The sequence below is a fragment of the Chlorocebus sabaeus genome, chromosome 22 (genome assembly GCF_047675955.1).
Source record: "Chlorocebus sabaeus isolate Y175 chromosome 22, mChlSab1.0.hap1, whole genome shotgun sequence".
Lineage (NCBI taxonomy): Eukaryota > Metazoa > Chordata > Mammalia > Primates > Cercopithecidae > Chlorocebus > Chlorocebus sabaeus.
In genome coordinates this window covers 21235395-21254255 of record NC_132925.1, presented here as the reverse complement: position 1 = coordinate 21254255, position 18861 = coordinate 21235395, and the positions used below count along the sequence as shown (strand labels likewise).

The 18861-nt window shown below is 34.8% G+C and overlaps 1 protein-coding gene across 7 annotated transcripts in view; it reads left to right on the top strand.

Moving 5' to 3' along the window:
* The window catches only part of SENP7 (SUMO specific peptidase 7), a 192239-nt gene that overhangs the window by 169255 nt on the left and 4123 nt on the right, over positions 1 to 18861 (top strand). For 6 of the 7 annotated variants that reach the window (XM_007985973.3, XM_007985977.3, XM_007985976.3 and 3 more), the window contains 10 exons: positions 1935 to 2203; positions 4123 to 4256; positions 5705 to 5821; positions 8316 to 8438; positions 13054 to 13146; positions 14114 to 14238; positions 15866 to 15918; positions 17613 to 17656; positions 17757 to 17825; positions 18477 to 18627. In XM_007985973.3, coding sequence (XP_007984164.3) covers positions 1935 to 2203; positions 4123 to 4256; positions 5705 to 5821; positions 8316 to 8438; positions 13054 to 13146; positions 14114 to 14238; positions 15866 to 15918; positions 17613 to 17656; positions 17757 to 17825; positions 18477 to 18627 — 1178 coding nt within the window. The remainder of the gene's footprint in view (positions 1 to 1934; positions 2204 to 4122; positions 4257 to 5704; positions 5822 to 8315; positions 8439 to 13053; positions 13147 to 14113; positions 14239 to 15865; positions 15919 to 17612; positions 17657 to 17756; positions 17826 to 18476; positions 18628 to 18861) is intronic. The other variant, XM_007985975.3, reaches the window with a different exon arrangement.

The window sequence follows — 18861 nt, the reverse complement described above, 5'->3', positions numbered from 1 at the left end:
TACTTATGCATTTGCTTTTGGGTTCTTGGTCATAAAATCTTTGCCTAAGCCAATGTCTAGAAGGGTTTTTCCAATGTTATCTTCTAGAATTTTTATAGTTCCATGCCTTAGATTTAAGTCTTTGATCCATTTTGAGTTGATTTTTGTATAAGGTGAGAGATGAGGCTCTAGTTTCATTCTCCTAAGTGTGACTTGCCAGTTACCCAGCACCATTTGTCAAATAAGGTGTCCTTTCCCCACTTTGTTTTTGTTTGCTTTGTTAGAGCATTCAAATCTGTAAAGGGGAAGTCAAACTGTCACTGTTTCAGGATACAGAATTAATGTGCACAAATCAGTAGCTCTGCTATACACCAACAGCCACCAAGTTGAGAATCAAATCAAGAACTCAACCCCTTTTACAACAGCTGCAAAAAAATAAAAATAAAATACTTAGGAACATAGCTAGTCAAGGAGGAATATAGCTTACCTCTACAAGGAAAACTACAAAATACTGCTGAAAGAAATCATAGACAACACAAACAAATGGAAACACATCCCATGCTCATGGATGGGTAGAATCAATATTGTGAAAATGACCATACTGCCAAAAGCGATCTACAAATTCAGTGCAATTCCCATCAAAATACCACCATCATACTTCACAGAACTAGAAAAAACAATCCTCAAATTCATATAGAACCAAGAAATAGCTTACATAACCAAAGCAAGACAAAGCAAAAAGAACAAATCTGGAGGCATCAGATTACCTGATTTCAAACTATGCTATAAGGCCATGGTCACCAAAACAGTGTGTTACTGGTATAAAAATAGGCAAATAGACCAATGAAACAGAATAGAGAACCCAGAAATAAGCCCAAATTCTTTCTTTCTTCTCCTTTTTTTTTTCTTTCTTTTTTTCCAAGGATGGGCTCTTGATATGTTCCTCAGGCTGGTCTCAAACTCCTGGCTTCAAGCTCTCCTCCTGCTTTGGCCTCTCAGAGTTTTAATATTATAAGTGTGAGCCACCGTGCCTGGCCAACTACCTTTCTTATGAGTTTCTTGCCCTTGATCATAATGAACTCTGACAGAATTAGCAGCAAAGTTAAATAAAATATGAAAGTCTTTGCCTTCAGTCTTTTCTTTAGTTTCTAAAAAGTGAAATTCACTTTACTTATGTATGTATTATTCCTTTAAGATTCAGTTGAATACTTTCCCATATGCACCTATAACACTTATCTACATAATATATATACATCTTGAGATATTTTTCAACTTTGTTTAGTCTCGAACTCCTAAAGGAGTTGGGTTTAGAACTACATCAATCAAATTTAGTAAGGTTCTTTCTTACCTGTTTGATCCCTCTACTTTTTCCTACTCTCCTGCACAGTAAAGATGTTAAGTAATGAACTAAATTTTATAACTTTCAAATTTGTTATTTTCCTGTCCTAATTACTTCTAGTAGGAAAATTCATGATTAAATAGCAGAGAAGGTAGGGAAAATAGAAACAGCCATTTATAAGCATTATCTGGGTAGAGAATGTCTTTTGAGATCACCATTGAAATGACTGAGGAGAAAATGTAGGAGGTGTTTAATTGGAATACTTTTCTAGTTGATAGAATTGATTCATAAAGGAGGCTAGAGAAAAATAATAATTATTCATTCATTCATACATTAACAAATGTTTACTATTACTAAATGTCAGGCACTGTAGATATAGCAATCAGTACTATTGTGACATTTTAGTGCAGTAGAACAAGAGTCCACCAATTGTGAGTTTTGGTTCTGGATTACTAATGGCCTGCTTTTGGGATATTAATTTGCCTTGGTTATTACCCAAAATACAAAATACTTGGGGTTATATTCTAACCTTACTATTATTAATAATTAAATTACTTTTATTATAATCTTCTTGAAAAATAATACTACTAATACAAATTATTTTTTCCTTTTGTAGCAAAATCTAGTGAATTCATTTTCCTTGAACTACATAATCCTGTTTCACAAAGAGAAGAATTGAAGCTGAAAGATATTATGACGGAAATAAGTATAATCAGTGGAGAATTAGAACTTTCTTATCCATTGTCTTGGGTTCAGGCATTTCCTTTGTTTCAGAACCTCTCTTCAAAAGAAAGTTCTTTTATTCATTATTACTGTGCTTCAACTTACTCTTTCCCTGCTGGTGTTGCTGTTGCTGAAGAAATGAAGCTGAAATCAGTATCTCAGGTTAGCATATCAATATAATCGGCAGAGAAGGGGGAGGTTCAGAAGGGTTTATTCATTGATATTTATGCATTGATATTAGGCTGCTTTCAAATGCTAAATTTTGTGAAAAGGGCACAGGAACCAACCCAAAAGAACTCCCGTTGCCAATGCTGGAACAATGTGTTAAACAAAATCAATAATGACAGCATGGGATTATAACCAAATAAAAAATAAATATGCATCTATATTTATATAAATAGCTGAGTTAGTAAATGAATGAATAAATAATACATGGTGGATATGGGACAAGTATATCTTAGAAAAATCCAGTTAATAAATGAAAAGGAATAAGGGAAATATAAAACCGCCAGTAGAACACTGTGTGTGTGATTATTGCAGTCAAAGTCCACTCACAGATGCTAAATTTAATGAGTAAAAATTTAAGTAGAAACAAAATATATGCATAATCTCAAAGTCTCTAGCATAAAATATGTATTAATTATGAAAAGAAAAGTAGTAACTTTGCAGTGGAGAAACCTTGTACACGTCACTTTAACCAAGTTATCAAAATGGACATCACCCATAATAAGACATATTGACGTAACACACCCCTTCATATCATGCACTGAGAAGTCCCACATCACTTCTGCGGTATTCTTTCCAATAATATGTAATCTCAATATAATTATGAGAAAAATGAGACAAATCCGGTTACAAAATAATTGACCAGTACTCTTTAGAAGTATCAAGGTTGGCCGGGAGCGGTGGCTTACACCTGTAATCCCAGCACTTTGGGAGGCCGAGGCGGGTGGATCACAAGATCAAGAGATCAAGACCATCCTGGCCAACATGGTGAAACCCTGTCTTTGCTGAAAATACAAAAATTAGCTGGGTGTGGTGGCGTGCACCTATAACCCCAGCTACTGGGAGGGCTGAGGCAGGAGAATCGCTTGAACCCAGGAGGTGGAGGTTGCAGTGAGCGAGATTGTGCCACTGCACTCCAGCCTGGTGACAGAGCGAGACTCTGTCTAAAAAAAAAAGTATCAAGGTCAGGAAAAACAAGAAAAGACTAAGGAATTGTAGGATCCTGTAACAGAAAAAGGATATTAATGGAAAAGTGAATTCAAAATGAAATCTGTAGTTTAGTTAATACTATTATGCCAGTGTTAATTTTTTAGTTTTGGTCATTGTATTATGGTTGTATATGATAAGATTAGGGGAATTTGGGCAAGAGTTGATTTCTTTCAACTCTTGTGTAAGTCTAAAATTATCTTGAAAACAATAGTAAGTTTTAAAATGCTATGTTTATTTTTATAGGAGGTTGGTAATATACATGTAGCTTGTATATCTCTGCCAAGTAGTTCTGGAAAGAAAAGAATTTATTAAGAAGCTATGTCATACTCATCTACACGCCTGTGCACATGCATGCACATACGCGGGTTTGGCCAGAGGCTAATCTTTTATTCAGAAGGCCTATAGAAAGCCACATTAGTGTTAAAGTATAAGACTTCATCTCTATCTTTATGTATAATGTCAACGTTTTGCATCCTAATTATATTGTATATATTTATATATTTTCCATTTAATGGAATTACATTATTATAAATGTAGCTTCTTTTAAATTTTATTTCCTCCTATTTGTTACATTTTTTGATCATTTTGAACTGCAAAATTGTTATATTCTTTAATTCTGTAGTCCATATCTGTAAACAGTACTTCAAATTAATCTTTGACCATTGTTTATACAATATCTTTTCATCACAAGTATTATTTTAGTTTGGTTATATCTATAGAAAATCTAAAAGTATAGATATGACTTATAGGGATTTTTAAAGTCACATTTTCTTTTACAATAGACTTGTAAGAGAAGTCTTTGTTTTGACTTTGTTCTTTTGAAAGTTACGATGTTTGAGACCATTTTCCTTGCCACTTTCTGCCAGCCCTCAAACACAGATGCAGCCAAGCCTACTTACACCTTCCTGCAGAAGCAAAGTAGTGGTTGCTACTCCCTTTCTATTACATCTAATCCAGATGAAGAATGGCAAGAAGTCAGGCACACTGGACCTGTTCAGAAGTATGTGCTGTCATAGCATGTTTGTAATAGATGGGCATATTATTAGTTTTTATTCATGTTGCTGCTTTTCAGTAGTTTAACTTTTGAAATGTTTTAAGTTTTACTTTCATGCTGATAGTTAGTAATGGAAATAGGGTTTTTTTTTAAAGAAATTATGAGGAAGTTAAAAAATGTATTAAGAAAACAGTAGGTGCTATTTTACTTACTTTTATGTCAGTAAGACATAAATGGCAGTCAAAGCGTCATATTTGGTAAGATTAAAGTGTTTATTAAAAATATTTGAATAGCAATGTATGATTTAAAAAATTCTACATTCCTTATCTGAATATATGATAGGGAAAATGAAATTGCTTACTAAAATATGCTTCAATTTAAGATATTTGGAGTTTGTTACAAGTTCTCTTTCGGAAATTGCTTCTTTGTTCATATTTCATCCATGTCTTCTCATGGTGCTAAGACAGAATATGGAGTCTGTGCATTTAATGGTGATTTCTATACCTCCATGTGATTCTGTTTCTTTGTTTTGAAGAAAGATACTTGAAAGAAAGACTAGGATAGGAAAATAGCCAGTAAAATAGAAACTATCATATTAGCACTTTAAATTTACATTTTCTTTTTTGATTTAGGTGCCATGGTACTAAGATTAAATCAATGTGGATAACTCTTACCATTCTGAACCTTTCTGGTGCAAGAAGTACATATTATACCTTCATTACTGACTACATTTTTCAATGAGTATTGCTCTACCTATTCCAAGATTATAGCCAGGAATTCACAACTGGTCTTATTTCTAAGCTTTAAGAGAGAATGCCAGCAGAAGGATGACTAATTAGTTGTCATCTCTTCTCTACTACTTTCTGGTTGTGATTAAATTATTTGTTTCCTTTGTGGTCTCTTAAGTTGTACGTGGCAGGCACTTTGTTATGGGGAGACTTGCCTCCTCAGCTCCCATGTTACTTCTTTTTTGCCCTGCTGCTGGTATAGCTTAGCCACCAGGAGCAGAGCACAATTTTTGACTGCTAGCTTTTCTGAAAGGAAGGGAACTAGTCTTGAGGATTCAAACTTAGAAAATGGAGAAAGGAAAAGCTGTATTTTATTGTATCAGTTTATTTAAAGTTAAAAATTATGAAGAAGAGAAACATCTTCAATGATACAACTGATTGTGAGATAAAACCTATTGATTAGAGACTAATTGAGATAGTAGCCTATTGAGACTAGCCCACATGGAAAGTATTGGAAAAGAAAAGATAATACTCAATGGGAGTACCATTAGTAGCTTGTGAGGATAAAGGAAGGAAAATATCATTGTTTATGCCCGGTCAAATGTTTTTTACCCTACGGATTTGAGTTACAGAATACCACTGCCCAGTTATTGTTTCATATAAGAAATCTCTTAGATAATAGGATATTCAATATCAATATATTTTAACTTTATTTTTACTTTTAAGGTTGATTGTATATCCTCCACCACCTACTAAGGGGGGATTAGGAGTAACTAATGAAGATCTGGAGTGTTTAGAAGAAGGAGAGTTTCTTAATGATGTAATCATTGATTTTTACCTTAAGTAAGTACAATGATAAATGATCCTATGTTTTACAGATTTCACTGAGAAACTTAAAATAAATGTCTTTATCTCTGAATTATTTTAAATCCTGTTAAAAGTAACCTGCCAAGATTTCAGATTTGGAAAATTTTTTCTTACCAAGGTTTTCTAGAATTGACTAATTCAGTTTCATTGCTTTACTTACTGTGGATGCTATATAGTTAAGAAGAGTTGCTACTTTTTTGTTTTTTTTTCTTTAGCTTTTGTTAGTTTTTGATATACATTTCTTTAACTATTGTATTATGGTGGTGAAAGAAGTTATTTACAAATTACAAATCATTTTGGGAACTAAAAAAAAAGCAGCTCTATTTAGATATCTGTTGTATCTTTTTTTTTTTTTTTTTTTGTGACGGAGTCTCGCTCTTGTCACCCAGGCTGGAGTGCAGTGGCACAGTTTTGGCACACTGCAACCTCCACCTCCTGGGTTCAAGCTGTTTTCCCTGCCTCAGCCTCCTGAGTAGCTGGGATTACAGGTGCCCCCCACCATGCCTGGCTAATGTTTGTACTTTTAGTAGAGATGGGGTTTCATGTTGGCCGGGCTGCTCTTGAATTCCTGACCTCAGGTGATCTGCCCTCCTTGGCCTCCCTTAAGCACTCTAAGAGTTAGCTATCATTTTAAGAATCCATATCACTTAATTTCTACCCACCCCCCTCCCCCCCAACTTTTTGTATAGCCAGAGCTGCAGGAATTGGTATGAAAACATTTAAAATTTTATGCAAAGGAAATTTGCTTCTAGCTGTCATTTCTTACTGTAGCTCTAGACCTAGATTCCCAACAGTTGATGGAGATAGCTCCTAATTATTTTACACATCTCTCCCAAACCAAATTTACTATAATCTTATCTAAGCTCTATTGTTTTACTAATAATACTAGTAATCTTTATTCCAGTGACTAAGGTCAAAATCTCACATTATATTAACAGACATTGTAGATTTCATCTTTAGGAATTAAATGTGGGTCTCTTTTATATCTTCCATGTTTCTTTTTGAACGTATGGAATACATCTATAATTGTTTTAATATTCTTTTCTGCCAATTCTAACATCTCTGTCAGTTCTGGGTTCAATTGACTGATTTTTCTCTTCATTATGAGTCATTCCTTTGTGCTTTTGCATATCTGGTAATTTTTTGATTGGGTGCTGGATATTTTTGTATTTATAAATATGCTTGAATTTTGTTTTGGAACACAGTAAAACTATTTGGAAAATGTTTAATGCCTTTAAGATTTGTTAGATGAGGCCAATAACTTAATCTTACTACTGAGGAAAGACCTTTTTGAGTATTCTACCCAATGTCTCAGGAATTACGAAGTGTCCAGTTCGACTGATAGGAACAGGTACCATTCTTGGTCTCTGTGAATACTTGGTATCATTCTCTCTAATCTTTTTGGGTAGTTCTTTCCCTATCCCTGGGTACTTTCCTCATGTACATTCAGGGATTAATACTCTCCTAAATACTTGAAGAGGACTCTCTGCAGCTGTCTGGAGTTCTCTGTATAGCTCTTTCCTTTCCAGTATTCTGATCTGCAAACTCTAGTTACTCTATTTTTAAAAAACAATCACACATTTTCAATCCTGCATAAACTATAAAGAATAGCAGAGTTTTCTAAATATGAAGGGGTTAACTACCAAGCGATTGAATTATAAGCTTATATGGAAGGATTGTTTTAGTACAGAAATGGACTAAGAATTTAGAGATGAATCATATCACACAGTTATTAACATTTTCCTAGATTTATTTAGCAGTGTCATAATTTCACTTTTATAGTTGAGTATATGATTATTTGATTAATATTTTCTACCCTCACTCCTCTGGATTATAGGCTCTATAGGGGCAGGTACTTTATTTTTCCCCTCCTGTTTTGTGTCTAGTGTAAACATGGAGTTTGGCACATGTTAGGAATTTTTAAAGTTTTTAAATTTTTTTTTATTTTTGAGACAGAGTCTCGCTTTGTCACCCAGGCTGGAGTGCAATGATGTGATATCAGCTCACTGCAACCTCTGCCTCCCGGGTTCAAGTGATTCTGCTGCCTCAGCCCTCTGAGTAGCTGGGGCCACAGGCACACACCACCACACCCAGCTAATTTTTGTATTTTTAGTAGAGACGGGGTTTCACCATGTTGGTCAGAATGGTCTCGATCTCTTGACCTCGTGGTCTGCACGCCTCGGCCTCCCGAAGTGCTGGGATTACAGGCGTGAGCTACCGTGCAGGGCCACATGTTAGGAATTTGGTAAATATTTGTTAAGTAAATGAATGAATAAGTGGGTGATTTCTGCTTTACATGATGGAAAGCTAGGTAACTAACCAAACGGAAAGCTGAAATTAGAGGAAACTGCAAGATTGCTTTGAACCAAAATAGATAAAAAACAAAAATTTCCAGAACACATAAGACAATTGGGGGAAGACCAAGTAAAATCTAAAAATAATTTACTTTTGTGGGGTTACTGCTTTACAGGTATCTTATATTGGAGAAGGCATCAGATGAACTTGTTGAACGAAGTCACATTTTTAGTAGCTTTTTCTATAAATGCTTGACAAGAAAGGAAAATAATTTAACAGAAGATAATCCAAATCTTTCGTAAGTTAATCCTCTAATGTACTTAAGTTTTAAGAGAAAATATACTATTTTTATGTACCTAGTAAAGTGGCTTCTTCATAGTATTTCCTAGAGTAGGCAGTACCACCATTTGTGCAGGTCCTGGGTCTGTTTGCCATGAGAGCCATTTCTCATTCTTCTACTGTTTTGCTGCCCATGACAGGGAGGCTGACACTTGCAGTCTGCATTTCCAATTGCTTGTCCCCGGGGGAAATCCTGGAAGTTGGAGGGCAAGGAAGAAAGCAGCTAGGTTATTTCTTCCCTACTCCCTTTGCACTGGGAAATGATTCTGACAGTGGCTGTATTTCTCTGTGAGTCCACCTCTCACAGGACAGTCCTGCTATAACTCCAGCTTCCATCTGGAGGTACTGCTTCTTCTCTTTGCCCTCTACCCTACAGGTATAGCAGTTTCCTCCTCTGCTAATCTTTGGCTGTCTCACTGTCCCCGTTTTTGGCTTTATGTTTTTTTGTATTTCTTTTTTTGTCAATGCTGTAGCCAATTTCCTGCATTACATTCTATGGGTTATATGGGGTTGTTTTTGTTTTCCTGGTGGGACTCCCAATGACAGACTATTTAATTAAACCTATGCTACATTATATGAAATACCATATTTGTTAGCATAATTTAGCTGATTTTTGCCCAAGTATTTTTTTGCTTAATACTAAAACTGTGGAGCAGTGGCTAGGGATAGGCAAAAAGGAGGTATTTCTTAGACAGTAGAAACTTGGATAGTTGTTGCAACATAAGGCATTTCTCCCCTTTCCCCATACTTAACAATTTGTATGATAATCTGAGTAGACTCATGATAAAACTGAGTTATTGTTATTTTAAAAGTTAGCGTAAACATTTCTCTACTGTTTTACAATTTACAATTCCATTTATTGACATTATTTCAGTTTTTCCTATCATGATGGTACCTTTTGATAGGGCATATAAACTGTATCCCAATTTTTCAGATGAGGAAACAGTCTAATGAAGATTAATAAATTTTACTTAAGATGAACAGCTAGTGAATGGCAGAACTGGTTGGTACTTAAATCTTTACCTTTTAACTTCTAGTCCAAAGTTTTTATTGTACTAGATTGCTTTAAAAAAATGGCTATGAGAGTTTGATTCACCTCGTTAAAATAATAGGGATAATAAACAAGTTAGAAGAGGATTAATGGATAAACTGCTTGAATTTGATATATTGTTGGAGAAAGAGGGTAGGAATAGAAAGATTAATTAATATTTATTGAGTGCCTGCTAGGAACTAAGACAGTGAACATAAAGTTATTTGATTCTACAGTATTATTGTCATTGTTTTTATAAATTGAAGCTTAAAGAAGTTATATAAGTTTTTCAAAGTTGGATATAGCTTTCCAGTTTCAAAGTTCAACTCTTTCTGTTGTTCATAGTGTTGTGACTGTATAATTAATGGTCTAAATTGGGATGCTTGTGAGAAAAATAGGAGGCTCTGTCAGTGGGTACACCAGACAACGAGTGCGTATACCAGGGCTTTCCTAGACAGACTGGGATGTATGATCAGCTCCATTTTGAGAGTCTTTGTAGGTCTAGATTTGTCCTGATGGACAAGACCTGCCAGGATCAATTAAGGAGAAAACTGCAATTTGAAAATATTTCTGATAATCAGGGCTAGTGGAGAGGGATATATGGAAGGGGGAGATTTATTAAATAAATTACGTAACATTTCTGATGCTCTCCTGTTCTGTTTTATGTATGCAGAATTTAATGATTGGTACTATGCACTTAATCTCATGTTTTATTTTAAGATTATTCAATGTAGAGATTGTGAGTTTTGTATACTCACCTTCCTACTAAGGAAATGAAAGTAGATAGATTCTGCTATATTACAGAGTTTTTTCAAAAAACAGATATTATGTACCTGATTATTATATACATAATAAAAATAAAGTTACGTGAGTGGCATCCTCTAGGGTAAGATGCATAAGATACTAACATACGCACACGCACACGCACACACCATGCACACGAATGTGTGAATATTAATGCTTGGTCTGTTAAGTATTCACACAATTTGATACATCAGACTGAGCATTAGTGTTTACACGAAGAATCTCTACAAATCAGTTTTTAAAAGTCATCAGAGCAGCAAGAGATATGAATTTTAATGGCCAATAAATCCACACCAAAAGGCTCAAACTACTAGTCTTAAGAAGCTACAGCTTCCTTTATGAGATCCCGCAAGATCTGGCTTCTTTCCATCTCCTTAAACTCATCTCATAACATTGTTTCCTCTCGTTTACCATACTGAAGTTCAACCTACCTCCTTTCCACTTTCAAATGTGCTGACCTCTTTCCTATTTGCTGCCTGAAACAACTTATCCTGGCATTTAAAAAATTTGTTTCACAGCATGATCTCTAATCATTTTATTCGTTTGTTTGCTTCTTCATTTTCTGTTTCTCCTTTGAAGCTACATGAATTTAGGGACTTTATCTGTCTTATTTTCCACTCTATCCCCAGTGCCTTGTTTAGTGCTTGGAACATACTAGGAACTCAAAATACGAGATGATAACAGTGCCTGTTATTGATTACTTAGAGAATTGTTAAGACATTTAGTTGAAGGTTTTCTACACAGTTAGGAACTGAGAATAGGAGATTATGTTTGACCCCCATATTCTGCCCTATCCTCCTCGCCTCATTCTATGTCTAATACATTCTCTATCAAATAAGGTTAGCATAATCAGGAAATCGACCAAATACCAATATAAAACCAGATGTCTATCCTTAAGATTTTCAAATAGAAAACAAATTAACAGACTACGCACTAGTTGAAAGTAATTGTTTATAGTCATTATAATGGCTGGGTCCTTCTGAAATGAGAAAATTCAATAAACATGTGACTTTGATTTTTTTTGTGTGGTTAATCTTCCACGTAGTGTCTAATTGCTGTCAAATCTTTTAGCTCATTCTGGATCCTATGTTACTCCCAATGTTTACCCATATGGTTTTGTTTAGATATTATTCAGATGAACAAGATGGGGCAATGGTTTCAGTTTCCTGTATGACTTGATAAAAATTATGTAAGAACGTAATGGTTTGCCTTTTTTTTCCCTGCAATAAGAGACTGAGCCAGAAGTCACATACCACCTTTATCCCCCTGTTAAATGTCATTTTCTTCCTTCCTAAAACCTTTCTTTTGACAGTCAAACTTGGTTTTGTATCCTTCTTTTTTAACTCCCCTGATTAGGTAAAGAAAATAAACTAGTGTTTGTGTGTGTGCAAGCCAACCCTGTTCAAGGTGGCTGTATCAGATGCTTTAATAACGGGGTCCCCAACCCCTGGGCTTCAGACTGGTACCAGTCCATGGCCTGTTAGGAACCAGGCCACTCAGCAGGAGGTGAGCGAGCATTACCGCCTGAGCTCTGCCTCCTATCCGATCAGTCCCAGCATTAGATTCTCACAGGAGCACGAACCCTGTTGTGAACAGTGCGTGTGAGGGATCTAGGTTGCGTGCTTCTTATGAGAATCTAACTAATTCCTGATGATCTGAGGTGGGATAGTTTCATATTGAAACCATCCCCTTGTCCCTGGAAAAATTGTCTTCCACAAAACTGGTCCCTGGTGCCAAAAAGGTTGGGGACTTACTGCTTTACTGTAATTCCTTTGTACCTCTTATGACACATTTTAGTTATTTGTTATAGTTTTTTCTGCCCGTATTAGATTATGAATCCTTCTAGGGCAGTGTAGGTGACTTTCATTATTTGTTTTTAGGAACCTAATACATATTTGTTGAAGAAATAAAAGGGAAGATGGATGAGTAGTAGGTACTTTTAACGTCGTCCTGTAGTTTCCTTGTGTATGAAAGGAGGGGAGATGAATTTTATTTTAAAGAATCTGAGAATAAAAGCCTCATTTTTCCTCCTCCATTAAGATTTTTAATTAAATTAAATTAACTGATTAATTTATTTTTTAGAGATAGGGTCTTGCCTCGTTACCCAGGCCAGAGTGCGGTGGTGTGATCACAGCCTCAAACTCCTGAGATTAAGCAATCCTCCTGAGTAGCTGGGACTGACTGTTGGTGTATGTCACCACCCTGGCTAATTTTCTTTATATTTTTAGTGACAGGAGTCTCACTATGTTGCCCAGTCTAGCTTTGAACTCCTGATCTCAAGTGATCCTCCCACCTTAGCATCCCAAGTAGCTGAAATCACAGACATGAGCCACCACACTCAGCCCACTGAGTTTTAAAACCTCCCTAATGACAGATATAACAGTTGGAGAATTCTGTTAAGGTTTAATGACAGTGTTTTATATCATGCCCAGATGGAGCTAAGCAAAATAAATAGATTTAACGGTGTTTATACTAAGTTGCACGGCAGGTTTTGGAATCTAAAAAGCATTTAATAAATTGCTGCCTTTATTCTGTCCATTTCATTATTGTTTATAGTTTAATTAAATTTAAGAATAACCAGGGGTTACTATAAGGGGATACATTTATAATGTGTTAAATATTATATATCTTAAAGAAGATGACTAAATAAACTAAATTTAAGATATTTCAGTATATAAAAATGGCTCTTGAAGTCCCTGACTTAAATGAAAAAATTTTTATATATCTTTCATATTCTCAGAATGGCACAGAGAAGACATAAAAGAGTAAGAACATGGACTCGTCACATAAACATTTTTAATAAAGATTACATCTTTGTACCTGTAAATGAGTCGTAAGTATTTCAGATTATTTAAGAACATATTGGAAAGAATTCAGAAAAAAAATGTTATGGTGTTTTTAGATTCATAATCAGTAAAAATTATGGGCAAATACATCTCAGGTATTACTGTTATTTTTTTTTTTTATAAAAGTAGCTAAGGCAATGAATTCCTTATCTTGGATTTTGGTTTGACAATGGTTATGTTGTAAAAGTAGTGAAAAAAAAAATAAAGTGACAAATGACCATAAGACTATAATGACTGAGACATTGAATGTTTTTTTGTTTGGATTAAAGAAAAAATTTTCTAAATAAAAGAAATATTTTTGATTGACTCTTCAAATACTTCAGAAAACAAACTCTTCGGCCGGGCGCGGTGGCTCAAGCCTGTAATCCCAGCACTTTGGGAGGCCGAGACGGGTGGATCACGAGGTCAGGAGATCGAGACCATCCTAGCTAACACGGTGAAACCCCGTCTCTACTGAAAAATACAAAAAACTAGCCGGGCGAGGTGGCGGACGCCTGTAGTCCCAGCTACTCGGGAGGCTGAGGCAGGAGAATGGCATAAACCCGTGAGGCAGAGCTGAGATCCGGCCACTGCGCTCCAGCCTGGGCGACAGAGCGAGATTCTGTCTCAAAAAAAAAAAAGAAAAAGAAAACAAACTCTTCAAGCACCAATACGAAAAAAATAATGCTATGAGTCTATTTATTAAGGCAGGTCCTTAATAGGAAACACTGATTGTATGAAAGTAAATTAAATTTGAATTACTCATCTGTTACCCTAAATAGTGTTACTTATGCCTTGGTAACTCTGGATATTTAATTAGTGTTGGTATGTATGCTCTGTGTTATAATGAGATATCACAGTGGATGTCTTCAAAATTAATAGGAAATATTCTCACTTGCTCAGATGTATCTCTAGAATATATTATATGTTGTTTAGACTTTGCATGGTATTAAGATTGTAGTTCTTTTTCAACAGGTCTCACTGGTATCTCGCAGTCATTTGTTTTCCCTGGTTAGAAGAAGCTGTGTATGAAGATTTTCCACAAACTGTATCCCAGCAGTCCCAGGCTCAGCAGTCCCAAAATGACAACAAAACAATAGGTGACATCCATAACGTAGATGGTGTTTTTAATAATGATGACAATAATATAATGGTTACAGGCAAGAAAATGAAGTTAATGGTAGTATAGTTATTTATTATCATTAAACCTACTTTAGCAGGACGAATAAAAAATCTGAAATTTTTAATGATAGACTCATGTATAGACAAAATATAATTCTGAAGTTGTATTGTTATATCAAGTTTTATTATGGCACTTAAAAATTACTACTTATCGATTTTATGAAATATTTCAAACATACAAAAAGTATAACTAATATGACCAACATCAATACCTGTTTCACCTGGATTAAGAAATTAAAACTTTTCCGATATAATAATAATAATCTCCTCTGTGACCACTCCCATTTCACTTGCTTTAATCCAGAAGTAACCACTACCCTAAATTTTATGTTTATTCCCTGTATTATTACTATTATTTCCATTGACATTTTTTGCTTGTTTTAACTTAAAAAAATTGACAGATAAAATAGCATGTATTTACTATGTACAACATACTTTTTTTTTTTTTTTTAAGAGACGTTGTCTTGGTATAGTGCAGTGGCTCAATTATAGCTCACTGCAACCTCGAACTCCTGGGCTCAAATAATCCTCCTGCCTTACCCTCCTGATTAGTCAGGACTACAGGGTTGCACCACTTTACTTGGCTTATTTTAAAATTTTTTTTTTGTGAAGATAGGATCTCACTACATTGCCCAGGTGGGTCTGGAACTCCTGGCCTCAAGCAGTCCTCACACCTCAGACTCCTAAAGTATTGGGATTACAGGTGTGAGCCACCACACATGGCTACAGCATGATATTTTGAAATATATATACGTTGTGGAATGACAAAATGTAGCTAATTAATAGTATTATAACATTTTAAAAAATACACTAGGTTTGCTAACATGACTAAGAATTCATGCCATTGATTTCCAGGCAATGCTTGAAATCCCCCATTTTTACTTAATCTAATTTCTTGTAGATTCTATTAATTTGGTTAGGTAATATAGGATCTCTTATAATTCTTCCACGAGTTTTCTTACAAGCCAGAATCTAAAGTAAATAAGCCTACTTTCTTTGAGAAAAAAGTAACAAAATTAAGTGTTTTATAACTGTAGCCTAGGCAGTAAGCTGATTGAAAAATAGCTGTTACCATTAATACTGGCCAAAACTGATGTGGGGAAAAAGACAAACTGATGAAGCAACAGATTATGTTTAATTATCTTGAAACCTCTTAAGCCTCAGATGTGTACTTAACACAAAACTGTATGGTCATAGTTAGAAGCACCATTGTTAGGCAGATTGACTACCTTCTGCATTAAATAGCAGACGTTTTGATTAATGAGCTGTTTTTGAATATTATCTTTTTGTAGAGAATTTGCCTAGCTAACTGGTATTTCAGATCATGGCTCTGGGGTTTACCTGTTATTTGATAACAGCCAACCATTGTCAGTTTTATCTGTTGATTGACTTTTATTCATAACATTGATCATGAAAAAAATTAAATCTGAATTATTTTTACTGTGCATCTAGTAACTGCATGAAAATTATAATTTTAAGCTTTTCTAAGTTACCTGTATAAAAAATACAATAAACATTCATAATTGCTTAATTATTTCTAACTAGATAATGATCTACATACTACTTCGACACTGTCTTTGAGTGCAGAGGATTCCCAAGTAAGTGTGTTCTTCACAGATGGGAAGGAAGAAAACTCGTGAATATAATAATGTTATCTATAAAATAGAGCATAGCTAGGTGGACTATACTGGCCCATCATTAGATTGTGCTGCTTTGTGATTCTTGGCAGTTTTTGTGGGACTGGGGAAGAGAACAAAATACATTATTATTCTTTTATCTGTTTAGCTTGCTTTAACTTTCTAGATTATTTAGTAGTTTATCTGATGTTCATCTTGGTTAACTACTTTTCTAATTTCTAAGGATCAGATTTACTTTTATTCTTTTTTATGTCAGTAATTTTTCGAACTTAGGTAATTAATTCTCTTAAGCACGTTGTATATGCTACTTTATTTTCTTTCTTCCTTTTTTTTTTTTTTTTTTTTTTTTTTGTGATGGAGTCTTGCTGTCGCCCAGGCTGGAGTGCAGTGGTACGATTGCGGCTCACTGCAACCTCCCCCTCCTGGATTCAAGCGATTCTCCTGCCTCGGCTTCTCGAGTAGCTGGGATCACAGGTGCCCACCAACATGCATGGCTAATTTTTGTATATATTTTTTTTAAATAGAGAAGGGGTTTCACCATGTTGGCCAGACTTGTCTCTCACTCCTGACCTCAGGTGATCTGCCTGCCTGGGCCTCCCAAAGTGCTGAGATTAGAGGCGTGAGCCACCGAGCCCTGCCAGAAAATTCTTTGTAAAAATCATTCAAGGTAGACTCAAAGTGAATCCGTGTAACTCCTTAGGCTAAAACAGTTATCATTAACTCTTCTTTATTTGGAGCTCCAAACTGATCTGCATAGCCTAGGTTCAGTGTTCTAAATTGATGAAGATTGCCATTTAATGATTTGTGTGTGTGTGTGTGTGTACAAATAGCAGCAGACTCCCTGGCACAGGCCTATGTTTTTACTGTCACTGATATGAAGTGTCACTTCTTATGGAGGAAGGTTTCCTTTCCTACTGTCACAGTGGCAAAACAGGAGCGTTCCTTCTTGCCTCTAGGGCCAGATTTCTCAAATTGAGTTTGTTTGGATATTCATTCTAAGACACAGTTCATGATCAGCAGGATTCCAAGGTCAATTAAGTTGGGCAAACTTTGTATACTCTTTCTGTCTTAGAGAGTCATTGTGTATATTAGAATAATAAAGGCATTGAGAAGGTCTGCATTAAATAAATCTGTTTAAGTTTGATCTGTGGTTTCTCAAACTTATGAAGAAAACAAATAACACCAACAAAACAAAATTCCCCATCCCTTTTCCCTTATAGATTAAGGTTAAAGGGATAATCTTAACCTAATAGAGATTAAGGTTCTGCATCTTATGCTTCAAAGGGAAGAAATGTGTCCCTACTGACATCATAAATTGGCGAATGTATGTAAAGACACGTTAAATTAACTTGTTTATCTTTGCTTAAGATAATAACTTGGAATGGAAGTAATTAAAGCTCCAGATTGCTTTTTAGGACAAGTTAAAACTCCTTAACTACTTGAGACTGAATGGAAAAATACATAGCCTACTGTTTTAGCAGTATAATAAAATCAATACATTTGTGGAAAATAAAGTTAGCTCACTTTTGGTGATGAAAATAACTATTATTTGACATTTTAATTTCAAAAAGTTTGAAACACTTTAAAGGAGTAACTGAATAGTAAGTTATTCAAAATAGCTTTAATTGCAGTCATAAAAATTTTTGTTATTTCAGAATACCGAGTCGAATATGTCAGTACCAAAGAAAATGTGTAAAAGGTAGGTACATGCTGTAATAAATAATACAGTTTTTTGAGGTATTTAGATATACTTTGTATACAAGTATGTAAATCTTGATTTTGTCCTTTGCTTTTCATAGGCCATGTATTCTTATACTAGACTCCTTGAAAGCTGCTTCTGTACAAAACACAGTTCAGAATTTACGAGAGTAAGTAATGACAGTTTTACCATTCAGTCTGTTACCTAAATCCTCAATAATTTTGAAGTTACCTTCAGAATTATTGAAAAGACTATATTAGGAATTATATTTTATTATCTATTTCAACAAGCCTTATAAATTTAATCAGTAATATCTTTAATTCTGTTGATATTCAAGTATTAATATTTCTAAAGGATTATATTAAAGGTAAATTCAGAATTTGTATTCATAATTGAACAGAAAGTATAGTTTTACAAAGAAGCATTGCATTGATTATCAAAAGTACCACTTTAGAAAAAAGTAGGAACTCTTTCACATTTGTATCATTATGTGTATGTATGTATGTGTAATTTTGTAATTTACTATAGTACTTGAAAAAAACTAATGAAACTTTTAAAATGATTTCCTAGTTTACTTTGTTGAGTTGTGAAAGTTGAGTTGTTGAAAAAAGTCTAGCTTTTAGTTTGAAAATCACATTACATATTTTCTTTAAAGTAGCGCTTGAGAGCCTCAAAATGTAGGTTGCACTGGTAAAATTCAGTCTGGAAATTTGGCTTGAGACAGCACATCTGGCAACAAATGTTTTTCTGCCTTTGTGAAAATGTTGCATACTGATAAGGAGATGTCTGCTTTAGTCACTCTATTTGTTGATCATTTCAGGTATTTAGAGGTAGAGTGGGAAGTTAAACTAAAAACTCATCGTCAGTTCAGCAAAACAAACATGGTGGATCTATGCCCTAAAGTTCCTAAACAGGACAATAGCAGTGATTGTGGAGTATATTTATTGCAATATGTGGAAAGCTTCTTCAAGGTATGTGAAGCTATGAATAAGTTTCTAATTCACGATTACCACCATGCAGTCACAAGTTACTGAGTGTAGTAGTCCGTTCTCATGCTGCTAATAAAGACATACCTGAGACTGGGTAATTTATAAAGGAAAGAGGTTTAATTGTCTCACACTTCAGCATGGCTGGGGAGGTCTCAGGAAACTTACGATCATGGTGGAAGGGGAAGCAAACATGTCCTTTTTTACATGATAGCAGCA